This window comes from Sarcophilus harrisii, chromosome 2 (genome assembly GCF_902635505.1).
Source record: "Sarcophilus harrisii chromosome 2, mSarHar1.11, whole genome shotgun sequence".
NCBI classification, from domain to species: domain Eukaryota; kingdom Metazoa; phylum Chordata; class Mammalia; order Dasyuromorphia; family Dasyuridae; genus Sarcophilus; species Sarcophilus harrisii.
In genome coordinates this window covers 628,127,410-628,146,846 of record NC_045427.1, presented here as the reverse complement: position 1 = coordinate 628,146,846, position 19,437 = coordinate 628,127,410, and the positions used below count along the sequence as shown (strand labels likewise).

General features: G+C 42.2%; 1 protein-coding gene across 6 annotated transcripts in view; it reads right to left on the bottom strand.

Annotated features, from left to right (window-relative positions):
* Positions 1 to 19,437, bottom strand: part of LDB3 (LIM domain binding 3) — a 111,168-nt gene that overhangs the window by 5,178 nt on the left and 86,553 nt on the right. For all 6 annotated transcript variants that reach the window (XM_031956740.1, XM_031956746.1, XM_031956739.1 and 3 more), the window contains 5 exons: positions 18,223 to 18,356; positions 8,754 to 9,252; positions 6,719 to 6,899; positions 6,140 to 6,260; positions 3,276 to 3,391 (listed from right to left, as the gene is read on the bottom strand). In XM_031956740.1, the coding sequence (XP_031812600.1) occupies positions 3,276 to 3,391; positions 6,140 to 6,260; positions 6,719 to 6,899; positions 8,754 to 9,252; positions 18,223 to 18,356 (1,051 nt within the window). The remainder of the gene's footprint in view (positions 1 to 3,275; positions 3,392 to 6,139; positions 6,261 to 6,718; positions 6,900 to 8,753; positions 9,253 to 18,222; positions 18,357 to 19,437) is intronic.

Genomic DNA, 19,437 nt, shown 5'->3' with positions numbered 1-19,437 from the left:
TGGTTGGCATCTGAGCATCCCACCCCCCACCCCCGCCAGATTTATGGTTCTATGAAATGCATCATTCTTTCCCCTTCTTTCCTCCCTCCATGCCTTTGTGCAGACTGCATTGGGCACCTGGGATGCCTTTACTCTTTAGTGGTATTGCTCAGAATCTGTAGTTCCTACAAGACTCAGGTCCAGCCACATCTCACCTTCCTCCCCTTCATAATTCTGGAAATACATTGTACTGGCTTATCTATGCTGGTAGTTTCTTTCAGTAGAATGTAAGCCATTTATGGCTCCAGTGTCTAATATGGTGTCTGGCACTTAGTAGGCAGCTCACAAATGTACCCTTTATGGCTCTAGTACCTAGCATAGTATCTGGCACTTAGTAGGCAGCTCTCAAATGTAAACTCTTCATGGCTCCAGTGTCTAGCACAGTATCTGGCACTTAGTAGGCAGTTATCAAATGTAAACTCTTCATGGCTCCAGTGTCTAGCACAGTATCTGGCACTTAGTAGGCAGTTATCAAATGTAAACTCTTCATGGCTCCAGTGTCTAGCACAGTATCTGGTATTTAGTAGGCAACACAAATACTTGATGAATGAATGAATTAGTGACCTAGAAGATGGCCATTTTTACAATGCTTACAGCTATCATGGAAGTAGGTGGGATTATATATATAAAGCTTTCCTTCTTGCCCCAGACCAGCTACATGTGTCTCATTGCTAAGGGGAAATGGAAAAGAAAATACCATCAAGTCCTAAGGAAACCATACAAGTGAGACAAATTAACATGTTTGAGTGTTAAACTTGTAGTAATGGGTCCTGAATTCAAATCCAAACTCTGTCATTTTCCTCTGTGACTTTTGGGGATGTCTCCTTGTGTCTCTGCCTCCAGCTCTGTATGGGCTAGATGCCCTCTAAGGCCCCTTTCAGTGCTATCTATGGCCCCGTGGTCATGGTTCAGTACAAACTCCCAGGAGAACCCTCATCCAGCCTCAGCCTCCTTCCAGTGATGAGCAAATAAGTGCCTCATTAAACAGCAGACAGAGCAGGTTTAAGGACAGCTAGGTGGTGCTGTGGATAGAGGGCTGGGCCTAGAGTCAGAGAAACTCCTGAGTTTTAATCCAGCCTCAGACACTTACTATCTGTGTGACCAAACTGTTTGCCTCAGTTTCCTCATTTGTAAAGTGGGGGTGATAATAGCTCCTGCCTCCCAGGATTGTTGTGAAAAAAAATTCTAAGTACTTAGCCCATGATAGGTACTTAATAAGTATTTGTTGGCTTGACAAGTAAGGCTTTTCTTTATACTATCAAACTTGCTTGAATTATGTACAGGTAGAAAATAATCATACTTTGAAATTGGGAGAGGACTTTATAAATATCCTGTTTATATATTGGAGAACTTGGCTAGGAGTTAAATGCTCAGGGCCTCTGAGGAAAAAAGTCAATAGTAACAAGAATAACGATCAACACTTTTTTGGCCCTTTAATGGGTAGAGTTTTGGGTTTTTTTTCCCAAGATAGCTAAGCCACCTAAGCGGGTGGTAGTGCAAATTATGCCCATTTTATTGATGAGGAGATTGAGGGTCAGCAAATGATTTTTCACTGTCACACAAATAGGCAGGCCTTAACTGGCTCTAGGTCCAATGTTGCCCCATTCTATCACACACATCCTAGTAGCAGCATCTAGAGCTTCAAATGTAGGCAAATATATGTTAGGGCTGTGGATTAGCAACCAGGAGAATTTCCCACTTCCTATTGAATCGACTGAATCTTAGCAAGCTTCTTTTAACAATTCTCATTAAAATGCTACAAGTGGCATTTCATTCAGCTTAAAAATACTCTCATTTCTAGTTCCTTCCCTTAGACTTTCCATAAGAAAATTTCAGCCTCAAATTTAAATAGGGAAAGAGAGGGTAGAGAAAAGCATAAACATTTATTAAGCAACTATTGCATGTTCAGCACTGTACTAAGGGCTTTCAAGAATTATCCCATTTGAGCTTTATATGAATCCTATGAAGTAGGTGCTAATATTAGGGGATAAGAAGGGGATACCCTTCTTACAGTTATGGAAACTGAGGCAGACAGAGAGTAAAGGACAGAGTCACAAAGCTAGTAAGTTTCTGTGGCTGCATTTAAACTCAAGTCTCCTTGATTCCAGGCCCAGTTGTCTATCTCCTGCACCCACCTAGCTGTTCATAGTTCTCTGAGTAGAGAAGACATCAGAAATCATCTAATCATATATCATCACTTCACAAATGAGGATCATAGGGATTAATTGACATGCTCAAGATCACAAAGCTAATGAGCTGATCAGAGCTAGAGAATCTCAAGTTCTCTGAAGTTATTCTGTTAGGCTGAATGAAATGCTGCATGAAGTATTATTTCCATTAATAACAACTGCCATTTGTATAGAGCTTTGATATCTGCAAAGTTATTTACATGCATATCAGCTTCTTGGAACTTGATAACAGCCCTGGAGGGAGTTAAAACTGGTGCTATTATTTCCTCTTTATAGATGAGAAACCATCAAGTTGTCAGGAAGCCATATATACAAGTGAGACAAATTAACAAGTTGGAGTGCTGAACTTGTAGTAATGGGCCCTGGATTCAAATCCAAACTCTGCCATTTGCCTCTGTGACTTTTGGGGATGTCTGCTTTCATCTCTGCCTCCAGTTCTGTAACATCTGCCCTCACAAATGTATCCTTTATGGCTCTAGTACCTAGCATAGTATCTGGCATTTAGTAGACAGATCTCAAATCTAAACTCTTCATAGTTTCAGTATCTAGCACAGTATCTGGCACTTAATAGGCAGTTATCAAATGTAAACTCTTCATGACTCCAGTATCCAAGTCTCAGATAGCTTAAGGGGCTTGCTCCTGGTCACACAGCTAACAAATTCCAGAAATGGGATTGGAACCCAAGGCTTCCTGACTCCAAGACCAGTGCTCTCTCCTCTTTCTTGTCCTCAATAGAAAAAAATTGAAGGTGGCCAATGGGCAATTTCATGCTTATCTCCTGACCTGCCCTGTTTCGAGAAGAGAGCACTCCCTGGTAAATGGAAATATGCCTTTTCCAAGTGAGAGACCATGAGGATTAGTCAATAAAGTCTCATTTGGTTTTTGTGATTTGCATTAGAAATAAAATAGGAATGAACAATTTTTGTAAATAAAACCAATGACTTTCTTCCTGTTGTCCAATGCCCAGTTCCCTGCAGTTTTGGTTCCCTCCACTTTCAGAGGGACAGGGTGACTGACAGAGTCCAAGTCACATAAAGGAAAACCTACAGCGCAGATGAAGCAAGTATCATGCCAAGTATGTCCCAGAGCCTCGATGAACTTGTCTCCAGCTTCCACGGGGAAGTCACAGCCATGACACTTGGTGCTAAACAAATTGATGTAATCTGAAAAGAAGCAAACATACACACTGAGACCCCAATACTCTGAGAAGGATCCAGAAAAGATGGCGGACAGAGCTATGGAGAAAAGATGGATTTGGAGGCAGTTCAAACCTTAGCTATATCCCATCCTTTTTGTGTGACTATAAGCACAACCTCTAAGGGCCGGGAAGTTCTTCCTCTGTCTGTTAAATAAAGGAGTCAGTTTAGATGACCTCTAATGTCTCTTCTAGATCTAAATATATTACCTTAAGGAGTGGGTTGGGAATGAGGAAGCATCTCAACTTAAGTCTACAAGAAACTAAGGCAATGCCACAATTCAATAAAAATCACAATCATAAGAAGGTAGCATCACATAGTATAAAGAGAATTTTGTATTTGGAGTCTAAGGACCTGAGTTCCAATTCTGATTCTCCTCCTCTCTACCACCTGTGTGATCTTGGACAAGTTATTAAGTTCTGAACTTTTGTTTCTTTAGTTGTAAAATGAAGAGAAAAGTTGGGCTAGATGAACTCCAAGGTCTCTTCCAATTCAAAACCTATGATCCAATTGGTTGCTAGGTGTCTGCCATTATCTAGATAAGAAATCTGTTGAATGACTTATTTTTTAACAGTTAAGTTGCTTTGACCTAGATATAGATTTTGAACTTCTGTAAGTACATATTAGTTTGATATTTTACATGATATTGTCATTAAATCCTATTCAATAATGACAATCCTCTTCCCTTCTGTCACCTCTCTTGTCTTCCCCCAAAGAAATACAAGTCCTTAGTCTGGATAAAAATGAATATGAGAAGTTATGATTTCACTCAGTAGTTATAATGAGTGAAAACAACACATTTTATATCTTCTCTACCTAAAAACTTCCAAAGGATTAAAACTGTCCAAGAATGGAAAGTAGAAAGTAAGTAGCAGAATTGGAAACTGAAAGTGGAATACATCCCTGCAATTTCTTTCCAGTGACCCTAATTCTATCCTTTGGATCTGTGTAGAATGATAATCCTTCAAATACTGCCAGATAGATTTCCTACCCCTTTCTCTCCCCATCCTAAACTACCTCTTTTTCAGGCTAAATATCCCTAGTTCCTTCCCTGAAGGCTTATTTCCCAGGTTTTTCTACATACAGCTTGTTCTCCTCTTTTCCATTTGTTCCTTGGGGCATTTGCAATCTACTGAAATCCCAATATATTTTTTTTTCATATCAACTGATGTTAAGCCAGGTTTGTCGCTTCATAGTTGTACAATTGAATTTTTGACCAAAGGAGCAGACTTCCAATTCATCCCTATTAAATTTCTTAAGGGGTTATAGCCTATCACTCCATTCTTTCAAAATCTTTTGGATTCTGCTATCTGACATATTTTTTTTTCCTGGCTTCATGTTATTGGCTCAATGGATAAATGTACTTTTTATGACTTCATTCAAGTCATTAATGGGCATTCTGGGAAGACGGTGAAGTAAGTCAGAAATTGATTATATCTTGAATCTACATAATCATGTAGATTCTTTATGTAGATTATGATTATGTAGATACTTTATGTAGTATGACATTAGAAACCTGGATTGACCAGTAATGTAGGAGTTAGGTGAATGTGTGGTTAATTGAACAGCTGTGCCTAAATATTGTGATTTAAAAATAGATGTCAGTATGGCTATTACATAATCATAATTTTATAGCTGAAAAGGAATCTCGTATTCCAGCCAGTCTAATCTTTTATTCTCCTCTTCCCCCAATCCTACCTCAAAACATAGAGTTAAAAAAAAAATCATAGAGTTTCAGAGGAGCTGAGAACCAAAGATATAACATGACTTGTCTGGAGCCCTGAAAACTCTGTTTGTAGTTAATTATCAGTAATAAAGCTTTCGTATTTTTCCATATACGAACACCAATGGAAGAATTAGCTAACAGTTGGTCTGACATTGGAAGGTGATAAGGATTCTCTGAGGTGGAGGAAGAGATTCATTTCAGACATGGTTGCCATGTAATAGCCTAGAGACAATCAATAGGATTTTGTATAACAGGAACAGTTGATGAGTCAATATGGCTGACTAGAATGATAAGTACATGGTAGATGATAATATGAAATAAAACTGGGAAATAGAAGACAACCATACTGGGGAGCACTTTTTGATCTAGAGAGGACTTTTTAATATTAACCAAGAGGCAATGGGGCACTGAAGGTTTGTGGGTAGGAAGGGAATATATGGTAAGATCTGTGTTTTAGGAATCCTGGCTTGACAGGAAGGAAACCCATGGGAGAGAAGGGACAGGATGGATTAGAAAGGGAGAGACTACGATTGGGGATACCCATCAGGACATTATTGAGATAGTACGAGAAAGGGAGGATGTGGGACTAATCTAGACTAGAGGATATATGAGTGGAGAGAAGCAAGCTGATGAGAGAGATGTCCTGGAAGAAAGATCAGCAAGGCTTGACTACTGATGGGGTGCAGGAGTGAAGGGAAGGGAAGGGAAGGGTTGATTCTGGGGCTGTGAATTTAAGGGACAGGAAGGATAGTGGAGTTGTCCTCTAAAGAGGGAGAGAACTTTGAAGAAGTCTGTTACCTGCTTCCTGAAATTCAGTGAAGCATTTAGTGCAAAGCATTATGGATTTGGAGTTAGTCTACTTGGATGCGAAGCCCAGCTTGGCTACATTCACTACTTGTATGACCCCATTCCTAAGTCTCTCTTGAGCTATGAGGTTCTGTTTTATAAACAATTCGAGCATCCCCACAGATTTCCCCCAGGCCCCGTACCTTTCTCACAGTAGGGCTCCCCATCCTCCATGTGGAAGAGACTATTGCCAAAAGGCTTCCTACAGGCTGCACAGACAAAGCAAGTGGTATGCCAAGTCTGCCTCAGAGCATGCATCACTTCCTGGGAAAAGAAAAAAGGGAAACACAAGGACAAGAGGGCATCAGCTGGCTGACCTTGGCTCCATCTCTGGGAGTACAGGAATGAGGGCTTGCAAGGAACAGTTTAACCCAGCAACCTTAGACCTAATGCAATTTCTGGCCTTGGAAGAAGAAAGGCCCTGCTTCAAGCAGATTCAGAGAAAGCATACCCCTGGGGCCTCGAACAGTTTTCTCTTCTGGAAGGCCTTCATTCCCCAGAAATGAATAGTTTTTTTTTCTTTCTTTCTTTCTTGCCTAACAGAAGAAAATGTGTCTGAATTGCTGGGTAGAAGGAGAGAGGTTATCAGAACTAGACTTCCTGAAACTGAGGAAATGGAACAGCTGCTTTTCCAGATGTGGGAAAATGGGAGTTAAAACAGGAGAGAGACATGAACGCATCTCTAGGAATCCCCTGGAACAAGAGGTTAACTTGTGACTTACCCCCATGATCTTGGTGTTGCACTTGGCGCACAGTGGGGCAAAGAACTGCTCGTAGCAACGCTCACAGTACACGTTATTCTGCTCCTCCACGAAGCACACATCGGCCAGAGAGGTCTTACAATAGGCACAGTTAAACTCTTCTGGGTGCCAGGAACGACCCATAGCAACCAGGAAGGGACCCCTAGGAAGAGAAAGGACAGGATGAAAGGAGTCCCTATGATGACAAGGCCAAAGATCACTGGAGTTTGACAGGCTAGAACAGTGAGCAAACCAGAAAAGATTTGATAAAGCTTGGTGATCAATGTAAAATCCTAGATCGGGGTTCAAAAAATCAGTCCCAACTATGAGGGGCAGGAGTTCTGGCCCAGCAATAAAGTTTCCATGAAAAAATGATCTAGAGCTAAAATGTTCCAATGGTTTTGTGATGGAGAGAGCCATCTGCACTCAGAGAGAGGACTATGGCCCATTAAACATGGATTACAACATGGTATTTTCACTTTTTTGTTGTTATTTGCTGGCTTTTTGTTTTCTTTCTCATTTTTTCCTTTTTGATCTAATTTTTCTTGTACGGCATGATAACTGTGGAAATATGTATAGAAGAATTGCACGTGTTTAACATATATTGGATTACTTGCTGTCTAGGGGAAGGGATGGGGGAACACAGGGTTTTATATGGGTAAATGTTGAAAATTATCTATGCATATGTTTTGAAAATAAAAAGCTTTATTAAAAATGATCTTTTAAAAAGATCTAGGGTTTAAGGAGAATGTAAATTCAGAAGAATGAAAGCAGTTGATAAAGCAAATGTAATTTTAGCCTGCATTGAGAGGAATGGCAGCCAGGACTAGGGAGGATAGAGTTCCCCATTCCTCCCCCCTCCACAGACACACATACTTCCCCTTCTTCTGTCCTCATCTGGAGACTTGTGTTCAGTTCTTGGTACCACATTTGAGGAAATCAATCAACATTTATTAAGCACTGACTATGTATGAGACTCTGTGCTAAGTACTGATCATCTGGAGAGTGTTCAGAGGAAGACAATGAAGATATTGAGGGACTTCAAGACTCTCATCTGAGAGTTAGTCAAAAGAACTAGGGATATTGAGCCTAAAGAAATGAAGACTTAGGAGACACATGATAATTGCTTTCAAGTTCAACCCATCAAGGCAGAACTGGAAATAATGGAAAGAAATTATAGAGAGGCAAATTTATGTTCAAAGTATAGAAAAAAGTCCTTAATAATTAAAGCAATCCAAAATAGAAAGCACTTAGCACAGTGCCTACACATAGTAGGTACTTAATACAAGTTTGTTGTTTGCTCCTCTGGGAGGTAGTAGCTTTTTCATCAGTAGGAGTCATTGAGAGACCACACACCAGGGATTTGTAGAGCTCAGTTATGGACTGGACTGAAAGATCCCTGAGGTTTGGGTTTTTTTACACTCCAAAACTCCTATGACGATGATGTCTTGAATAACTCAAATGGAAAGGTCTTAGTTACCATGGGCTCCCTTGCCCAAGAAATGATCAGCTTCCTGTGACAAATGAGTGGCTACAAGAGCAACACAGCAAGGCCATTTGCATCGTGATCACCCAAGGCTCCTAATGAGCAAATATTAATGTATTGGCTGAATACACCTCCAAGTGAGTCCTGATGCCTTCTCTTCCATGATGGAGTTTGCGGGCCAATATGGTAGAGTAGCTGGAGACAGAGGTTCAAATCCTGACTGGACCCCTGACTAGCCATGTGACCTGATCTAAAGCCCTTAACTTCCCTGACATTCTTTGTTCACCTAGAAAATGAAGGGGGTTGACAAAATGTTATCTAAGATTCCTTTCAACTCTAAATTTTATAATTATAGAGAGAAAAGGGGAAGAGGTAAGGATGAAGAGGGTGCACTGGGCACAAGTGGGAAAGAGACTGCAGAGGAAGGGAAGAAGATCCTCTCCATGTACCCCTTGTGTTTCCTACCCTTAGGGTCCTCTCTGTGAGTCAGAGCCCTTTCCCACTTCTCCCACCCCAGGCCCACGACTGTACCGGATGATGCTGTTACAGTGTCCACAGTGAGGAGTCCGGTTGCTGGCTGGAAAGCGCTCAGCCCTCTGGATGGTTCCTCGGGCTAATGTTGGTACCTGGGTGCCAGCAGGAGTATAACCTGGTGATGGGGCCGGAGCACCCCGAGGAAGGATCTGCTTGCTGAGTGAGGTGGTGGTCTTCCCGGGGGCGAACTTTTGAGAGAAGTTGTCATCGGTCACCCATGGTGGGCGGCTAGCTGGCTCCGCTGGGCCGGAGCTATAGGTTGCTGATGGGGCTGGGCTGTATGGGGAAGGGTTATAGGAAGGAGCTGGGGATGGGGTATAGGCTGGGGCTGGGGATGGGGTATAGGTTGGGGCTGGGGATGGAGTATAGGCTGGGGCTGGAGATGGGGTATAGGCAGGGGCTGGAGATGGGGTGTAGGCAGGGGCTGGGCTGTAGGTTGCTCCTGGAGCTGGGCTGTAATTGGTGCCTGGTGCTGGGCTATAGCTGCTTGCAGGTACTGTAATCCCAAAGCATAAAAAGAAAAAAAAAGGAAGGGGTCAGGAAGCTTTGGACTTTCCCTATGTTGAAATCCACATTATTTCCATATCTCAAGTTCACTAATTTTGTGAGATCCAACCCTCTGACCATAAACTGTCAGTTGCTGATGGAGCTGGGCTACATGGGAAAGGGTTAAAGAATGAGACCAGGGATAGGATGTAAGCTGAAACAAAGGTGACATGAAGAATGAGGCTTGTTTCTTACAACCAAAGCACTAGAAAATGTATTGTTTTAAGAATTCTCATTCAAAAGAATAAACTTCTTTCCCCCAAATCTTCATTTATTTATATCTTGATTTTTTATCATGTTCATTTTGGAATATATCTCTTCTCCCTCCCCTACTCAGAAAGCTCTCTCTTATAACAAAGATTAAAAAAGGGATAAAAGCATTTTAACAAAACCAATCACAACCTCAATCATCTCTGACATTAAATGAACCATTCCTCACCTCTGGGCCTCCATCTCTGCAAGAAGAGGAAGGAGGTCTCAGGAGCATCATCCCTAGAAGATGTCTCATAGGCTCCATACAATTTAACTCCCTCATTTCACAGAAGGAAAAAACTAAAATAACCCAGAGAGGTTGGCTGTGTAATTTGGCCAGCACAAAGATAGCAAATATCCAAGAAATAATTTGAACCCAGGACCTCTGCCTGCAGAATCACTGTTCTTTCCATTACACATTCTCTGGATCCAACTTGAATTATTATAATTTTTTCACTTAATAGTATTTTATTTTTTTCCAATTACATGTGAAGATAGTATTCAACATTCACTTATATAAGATTATGAATTGCAATTATCTTTCGATCTCCTTTCCTTCCCTTTCCCTCCCCAAGACAGCAAGCAATCTGATACAGGCTATTCACAGACAATCATTTTATACATGTTGTGAAAGAAAAATCAAAACAAAAGGGAAAAACTACAAGAAAGAAAAAACAAACAAAGGTAAAAATAGTATGCTTCAATACACATTTAGTTTGAGTTATTATAATTTTATAGAAATCAAATTCTTTTTGGTGGGATGGGGAAATATTTCAAAATTTTAAAAGAACTCTCCAGTGAGCTCTGCTCCCCATATTTCAAGTGTGATTAATAAAGACAAAGAATAACAAAAGAATTCCTTATCTGGAATTCAGAGAAAAGATCTGAAGAAAACAAAAGATGGAATTTATATAGCACCTACTGTGTGCAAGGCACTTTGCTAAGTACTTTACAAATATCTCCTCTGAGACCTCACAATGATGTGGGGGCTAAGTGTTGTTATTATCTCCATTTTAGGGATGAAAAACTGACACTGGGGCTAGTAAATGTCTGAGGCTGAATTTGAACTCGGGTCTTTCCGATTCCAGCACTCTACCTGTCACTTGGCTGCCTAAAAATGACACCAATGAATAATATGTCTAACTGGTCAGGACTGAATTTTTTGATTTCTTTAAAACTGGAAGTATTGGGGTTAGGGGGTTAGCAGAATTATGGGTGGGGTCTGGAGAAATGACCATAGAGGATGTTTAAATAAAGTTTTATAATATACAAAGTACTTTTATATCCTCTGAAAGCCCAGTGAGATAGATAATGAAAGTGTTACTAGCCCCATTTTAGAAATGAAACCACTGAGGCTCAGAGCTGGCTTCCTCAAGGTAATGGCAAGTCAGGGCAGACCCAGGCATGAGAGTGTCCATTTTAGGTACTTTCCCCAGACCCCAACTCTGTTTTCTCCAAGTGGTTAGAGGAAGACAGAGAACCTAAGCCTTCTGGATGCTCTGACAGCTCCTGGAGTCCATTTGCTCCCTGGCATCCCTCTTATTAAGATGTGGGATCCAGAAATTAGCTTAGAGTTGCTCAAAAGCAGGCCCCTTCTGGGCCAGGGTCAGATCCAGCCAGAGACCTAACAAGAGAGTAGGAGGAGAGCCCATAAGTGAGTTAACTCCTAGCCCAAGGGAATTCTGGGCTCTCAGAATGCTCAGCTCTCCCACTCTGCCGAGTGAAGGACGGATGCAGACATGCCCTGCCTACACACGGGCTTGTTCCATCTTCCAGCAGACTCTCAGGGCTCTCATTATGGCAAAGCGTTAGCCTCTTCTGCTCCTTTCTTGATATCTCATCCAGCTCCCCCTTGGACAGAAACTACAATTCTTCCTGCTTCCTAGATTACCAGAAAGGCATGCTGGGAGTCTCCTCATCCCTGAGTCCCCATTGGCTAAAACCACCCCAGCAGGATCAGATGAGTGTATGTGTGTGGGGGTGAGGGGAAGAGGGGGTTCCATGACTGAAATGGTGGTAAGGGACTTCGACTCTCCTCCATTCCGTTTCTCCCAGGCACTCATTCCCTACAATTAAAAGCTACCCTCTTATAGTTTTTCCAGATGACCCCTCTTCACCCAGCTTGTTACTGTTCAGGTTTTGACACTGCTCATTATATGCAGTGCTCCCCCATTTTAGTGACAGAGAACCCCCCTTTTCTTCCATAATCCAGACAGGCAGCTGAACCCCTCTCTTTGCCAGTTATTCCTAACTATTGCATGGGGAAACTCAGCTCCTTTTGGAGGGGAAATAGATCTGAGAAAAGAATGTGAGAGATAGATAGATGGATAGATGGATGATAGCTGGAAAGCTGGATAGATAGTTGGATAATAGAAGGCTAGATAGATAGATAGGTGTAAGTATGGATAGATAGATGTATACTTAAATGAATAATAGACGGATAGCTAGATGGACAGATGAATGGGTGGGTGGCTAGTAGATAGATGGGTAGATGCATGGATAGATAGATATTTAGATGGATGGATAGATGGATAGATAAATAGATAAATAAATGGATAGATGGATAGATTGACAGACAGATAGATAGAAGGATGGATAATTGGATGGATAACAGAAGGATAGATAGATAGTTGGAAGTATGGATACATAGATAGATAGGTAGATAAATATAGAAGGATAGATAGATGGATAGTAGATATATATATAGATGGACAGATAGGTGGATAGATAAATAAATGGATGGATGGATAGATAAATAGATGGAAGGATGGATAGATGGATAATTGGATGGATGATTAGAAGGATAGATAGTTGGATAGATAGATGGAAAGTTAGATAAAAGATCTATCGATGGATGGATGGATGGATGGATGGATAGATAAATAAATGGATATATGGATGGATAAATAGATAGACAGACAGACAGACAAAGGGTCCAGATTAAAATCTTGTCTTTGCTACTTCCTATCTGGGTAACCATAGACAAATCACTTAAACACTTGGGTCTCAGTTTCCTCTTCTAGAAAACCCAAGGGTTAGGCTAGATAATCTTTAAGTTCCTTTCAGCTCTAAATGCCGTGTCCTAGTTCTTCCTGCAGAACACTCTGCAAAGTTCTTTTAAAGTAGGAAGAGAAAGGGAAATAAACATGTCTGTGACATAGGCCCCCAATTCCCCGGAGGTGCTTGGACCTTAAGGCAGTAATAGAAATGAAGTGAAGTCTGTCTTCCCTCACCCACATGCATCCACACCAGCCACTCACCGTTTGGCAGATTGAGTGGAGAAGAAATAAAGAAGTATTTGAAAAGGAGGAAAAGATGAACGTGGAGAAAAAAGAAAAAGGAAGGGGTGTGTATTTGGAGGTGGTTTTTTTTGGGGGGTGGAGATTAGCACTATTTGAATTCAATTTAATAAATCTTTCTGAAGTATCTATTATGTGCTCCTAAGACAAAAATGAGATATTTCCCCACTCTTGAGGAACTTAAGCTCTTTTGAAAGGAAGAACACTTTTATAAATAAGGAACTCATTTGGATAGGGGTAAAGAATTAACAAATGGGAGGAAGCTGGGGAGGCTTCATGGAGGAGGTGGCACCTCAATAGAGCTCATGAAGGAAGAGGAAGTTTGTGAGATTCAGAAATGAGGGAAGAGTGCATCCCAAGCTTGAGAGATGGTCTGAGTGGACATACAGAAGCAGAGAGTGAGGGCAGGTAGAGTTTGTAAAAGGGAATCATGTGAAATGGCATTAAGGACAGTTAGAGCTAAATTTAGCAGAGTCCTAAATCCCAGCCTGAGGCGTGTGTATTTATCTTAGCAGGAGTAGGGAGTCAGGGATAACTCTGGAATAAGGGAATCAGGAAAAGGAACACTGCTGAGAACACTGCTTTCCTTGGTTCCAATAATGGGCACTCAGATGCCCCTGTGGCTCTGTAGTTACTCCTTGGAGCTAATGACACTCCTCTGGCTACAAAGTGAATTCTACCTGGGTTTGGAAGTCTACACTAAAGTCAGCACTGTGGCAGAACAAGAGGCTCCAGTGGAGACACACAAAGCTTTCTCTAAGTGATGGATATAAAAAATCATCTATTTCTGCATTTGAGTTCTGTTCAAGATTTGGATGACCTCTCTCCAAAGAGCTCCAATAAGTTCCTTTCAGGGCAATTGAGTCCTAGGTGTGGAGTCTTGAGCAGGGATAGCCCAGTCCAATACACCTGTCCTGATGCTGTACTCACCTGCTTGGCTATGTGAGTTTGTTAGTCAAGAAAGGTTGATTAAGCACCTACTATGTGCCAGGCACCAGACTAAGCAGAATGGACACAAAGAAAGGCAAAAAAATATATAATTTCTGTTAATAAGGAGCTCACAATCTAATGGGATCATAAGCTTTCAAGCTAGATAGGTAGGGAGGGGGAAAGTAGTATTAGAGACATGGTTTAAAGTGAGGTCCTCAGCAGGAAGCTCCTAGAATGAGCCTGGGCAAAGGCAAGGAGGTGGGAGATGACATAATAAGGCAACTAGGTGGTACACACCATAAAGTCCTTGATTTGGAGTCAGGAAGGGTTAGAGTTTGAATTCTACCTCAGACATTCATGAGCTGTGTAAACTTGGGTGTAAACTGAGGGAGCCTCAGTTTCCTTATCTGTAAAAAGGGCATGACCCCCTTCCTTTTGGGGTTTTTATGAGGTCAAATGAGAGAATATAAAAATGCTTTGTAAATCTTGAAGTGCCATCTAAAAAAATAATCCTGTATCTCTATCTCCTAACTTTAAAAAAATTGAGTTCCACCTGGCATCCTTCCTCTCCTCCATGATGTTAATCCCTATTTCTGTTAATCAGTCTTGGAACCAAACAACCTAGCTCAACCCAACCTCCCCCCCCTTTTCTACTTTGGAAAGATAAACAGTGTTTAAAAACAGCAGAGGAGAGCCTTGCTATCCTATCTCTTTAGAGACTGCCCAGAGGATGTTACTATTTCTGCATGATGGCATTAAGCCTGTCCAAATTAGAAGGTGATATTTCATCTCTAATTGGCAAGTTCAAAAGGCCCCCTATCTCACAAGGCTGCTTGGAGAATATGTAATTAAACAAGGTGATTCCTAACTAATTCTAACTTCTCTGCCCAACTTTTTTCAAAGAACTCTTACTCACTCAGCCTCTGGCAAGACCGTTTCCCTCCCAGAATCCTCTTGAGTTGAACCCCCATTCAACATACTCAAAGTTGTTTCTAGTGGTGATTATTCCAATGGTTTTTTTTTTTTTACCTTTCTGTGGTCCTTGGGATTCCAAAGAGTATACTAGCTACTATTCCGCAGTTTGGGGGCCCTTGAGAGGCTGTGCCCTCAAACTGGCCTACCTTCTTCATCAATGCCCCAAGGCTTTTTAGAGGGAACCTTACTGTGGCATCTCAGGCGCCCTACCTCTGGCGCCAGCAGAGTGGGGGCCCTGGATAAGATCATGACTGCAAGAGGATTGTTGATTCTGCTCCAGAAATGCCACCCACAGGCCCAAGGGGAGGAGTGTTGGGGCAGCCTGGAGAAGAGGGCTTCTGACCTAAGGGTTGGGTGGAAAAATGTAGACTTGGGCTTTCCAGAGACTGAACTTCTTTACTGGTTGGTCACAAAACCATCACTGCCTCCCATCCTCTCCTTTCAGAGTAGAAGCTATCTTGAACCCTTGCCAGTTCTTCCCTTGGACCCTGAAAATCTGATCAGAGCCTGTCTGAGGAGTGCTTTGAGCCTAAGAAGGTCCCAAATAAATACAGGGGACATCATCATTTTCCCTTTTCTTGAAGCCACCATGTATTAGAGATTGCCTGGATGAGTGGTGTATGGGAAGTTGTCCAGTCCCCCTTCCTGATAAAGAGAAAACCAAGTGTGAGATCCTCTGGGAGATGGGAGTTTCTGGGTCTAAGTACCCAGATCTTTCTTCTCTTTGCCAGATGGTCCAACAAGGGCCAATGCTGGTCTTTTGGCCAATATTGTTTCGTTCTGCCACCAAATTTGAGCCCACCGCAATATGTTCTTCTATGGATTCTAAAAGAGACTCACCAGCATGGGAGGCAACATAGTGCAGAACACTGCCTTTAGAGTGGAACCTGGGTTCAAATTCTGTCACTTACTAACTAAACAATGATAACTGACAGGTCACTTAAGCTCTATGGGCCTCAGTTTCCTCATCTGGAGCAGGTTTCAGACTAGATGGAATCTGGGGCTTCTTCTAGTGCTAACTCTATGAATCTGTGATTCCCAAGATAGCTGTATGATCAAGGGCAAGTCTTTGAGCCTCCATTCACTCATCTCTAAAATGGGAATCTGAATTCTTAAAATGCCTACCTCACTGGAAAGCCCTGTATAAACCCTTAAGTAAGTAGCTAGTGATCTCCTTGGGGACCCTCAGCCTCAGACGACCCCTGGAAACTTTGGGAATACTAACCCCTCTCTGACCCCATCCTGCCTGTGCCCTTGGCTAAGACCAGAGCCAGCCATTCCTTTCCAAAGCATGTCAGAGAATTCCTGACCCTCCCACCCTTCAGGCAGGAATGAGTTAATGTCTGGGAAGTAGATGAGATCTTCTTCTTGCTGGGAATGAAAGCAAATCCCATTCAAACTCAACACCAGCCCTACAGCAATGGAATCATTCTGGGGAGGGAAGGGGTTAAATGGAGAGCTGTATTCTTCTCCACTCCCTCATTCGTTCTTCCCTTCCCGTGGGGCTTGAAACTGGAACTAGGGGTATGCTGCCACCTGGTGGGGCACAGACAGATGGACCAGACTGGAAAAGGGCCAAGATTAAGACGGAAGAGGGGCCCAAAATGTTTCCAGACCCTCTGTCACCTTAAGAGAAAGCCTTTGTCCAGCTCTCGCGTATGAGCCTCCAGGGGGCAAGGAGCACGGGCTTTTGCACCAAGCTCTCTTTGTCCAGGAGCCTCTGTTGCCAAAACTAAGAGAAGCCCCAATCTGGGGAGGGAGGGAGGGCCTTCCTCCAAGGAGATTTTGTTTCCTTTTAGGATTCTGAACATTAAGCAAGCCCGTAGCCTGGCTACCCTGGCATCCTGCCCCATTGTTCCTGGTGCTATACTTAGCGTTGAGTTCTAGCAAGCTCACAATGCTCGCAGTTCTCTTCAAAGTCTGCAGCTCTCCTGTGGCCCTGCCTTGCCACTAAACTGGAGCCTGACATCGGATCCCAAGAGGCTAGAGACAAACTTGTGGTGGCTCCCATTGCCTAAATGCTTCAAAGCATGCCATGATCTACCTTCATTTCCAGGCTACACTGTCATAGGATTAAGAGCCGGAGGGGATTTTCCAAGTCAGCTAGTCTACCCCTTTTGTTTACTAATGAGAAACTGAGGACCAGAAAACTTAAATGATTTGTCTAAGATCATGCAAGCCACTATCTGTGGTCATGCAAGTAGGATTTATATATATATATATATATATATATATATATATATATATATAATTCTATATTCCCCATATATACACATACACATATATACATGTATAATTATTTTTCAACTAATAAGCATTTTTTCTCCCTCCCACTTCACTCCCCTCTTTTTCTTTAGTAGAACAACAATAAAAAAGAAAGAAAAAAAACAAATATGCAAAGTTAAGCAAAGTTAATTCCCTCTCTGGTCACATCCAAAAACATACGTCTCATTACATAGTCGGATTTAAGCCCAGTTTTCTTGGTCAGCCAGGGTACTTCCCACTCCTGCCCGTCTCTTTTGTTCTGTTCATCTTCTCTCTCCTTAAGCTAGGTCCCATTTAACTCAGTAAGATTTTGAAGGGGAGTTGGATGTTACCGGTCTCCTATCACTGGCATCCTTGAGGGCAGAAGGAGCTTTTGCCTACCCCCTGTGTGGCCCCAATGACTTTTGACCAGAGATTTGTCTTTGGGTATATCCTATGAAGAACACATAAGGGACAACTCTTACCCACTAAAAAATGTACTCAATTGGGCCTTTGTCCCAGAACTCCCAGGACAGGTCCAGAGGGACCACTTTCATTCCTTATGTTTGCTTCCTGGGTGGGAGACTGGGAGGCAGGAGGGATGATGTCCCTCCTGGGAATAGCCAGAGGCTAAGTGGGAGAGAGCCAGAAGGGTAACTTGGCTCCTAGTAGCAAGGGTCTTCCTGAGGAAGATGTTCCAAACATGTCCTTGAGAGGGCCTTTTACCTGATCTTGGATTGTGGGAGGAAGGACTGGGAGGAACCTTCTTGCTTTCCACCTGGCTCCCTGGGAAATGCCCTGGCCCTGTGCCAATCTACCAGCCAGCTCTGAACAGGCGGCTCTTCCTTTCCCTGAAGAGCCCATGAGCTGGCACATGGATAAACTTGAAACTCATTATTCTGCTCCCCAGCAACTCCCAGCAAGTAGGAGTTGCTCTTTGTAGAGGAAAGAAAGCCTCCTTGCTATTTGCTCCTGGTCTGTAAGAGACCGCTCCTTATGGCCCTCATATCAGCGAGATTCAGGATTCAAAGTCACACTGCAAAGCCTTTCCCTTTTCTGGGATGTGTGAGGTTTGATTGGCTCCCCTTTTCCCCTTAACCTACATACACTCACATACATAAACACACATCCACACACATATATATACATACAACACACACACACACACAAAGATACAATGTCTTCTCCAGATACATACAGATCTGTCCATGTGTTCTCACCTGATTGGTAGACTGAAGGCCGAATGCTGGCAGTGGTAACCACCCGGGGTTTAGGAGCCGTGGCAGGAGCTTCATTATAGGTGGCAGGAGCATGGGACGCCGAAGGCGCTGGCGAATAGGAAGAACTAAGGACCCTAAAAGGAAAGGGGAGCAGTAAACAGACCAGCCCACAGGGAAGCTGCTTCATTCACCTCCCTATTTTCTGCCTTTTCTTTTCCCCCCCATGCTTCTGTTTCTGCCCCACAGCTGTATCCGGGGATTAATTTTCAAGGGATCTTGGGAAAAGAAATTTTATCAAGAAAACTACAGTTGTTGGTAAAAAAAAAGCCTCTGGTTTCCTTGAAATTTATAGAATCATGTCTTCTCAGCCTCTAGCTACTCATCTTTGAGCTATCAGCAAAATGAGTCTATTCAAGATTAGTAATCAGCAACTCACATTTCCAAGGAACATTAAGTCTTTGATTTCATAAGAGTCAGTAGTTATAAGGATCAAATTATAGAGTTTAGAAATGAAGGGACCTTAGAGACTCTGAGATCTTGGGGTCCTAATCTTTCACGTATCGCTAGCCCCTTGAACAGTGTTTGGGGGAACCCTTCTCTGAATCTTATTTTTAAAGGTACAAAATAAAAATCCATAGGATTGCAAAGGAAGTCAATTATAATTGAAATATGTTTATCAAAATAAATTGTTTCATTTTACAGAAGAAAAGCTGCCTAGGGAAATAACTCCTTTCTCAAGTTCTCAAGGGTGGTAAAGTTATCTCCATTTTACAGATGAGGAAACTGAGAAAGAAGATGACTTGACCAGAACACAGTTCCAATGTTCAGTGATCAGTTACATTTCCAGAGTCAGTTCCTAGAACTTGGGGAGGGAGAGGGAGGCCCATTCCCTAATTCTGTTCAGTTGGATAAAGAAAGATCAAGAAACTGAAGGTTGTGGTTAGATGTGTAGAGTGGGCTCAAGGAGGACACAGCTCCAAGTTTCTAAGGTTTTCGATTCAATTCAATAAAAGGTCTACTATGTATTAAGTAGTATGATTAGAGAGACCAAGACAGAAATGGAAAAGTCTCTGTTCTCATGCATTTATGTAACTAAATGAAAGATAAACTAGGGAAGGGGAAAGGAACAAGCATTTATTAAGCACCTACAGTCTGCCAGGCTCTAAGTGCTTTACCAATGTTATTTTGCTCAAATATCACAGCATCCCCTGAAGT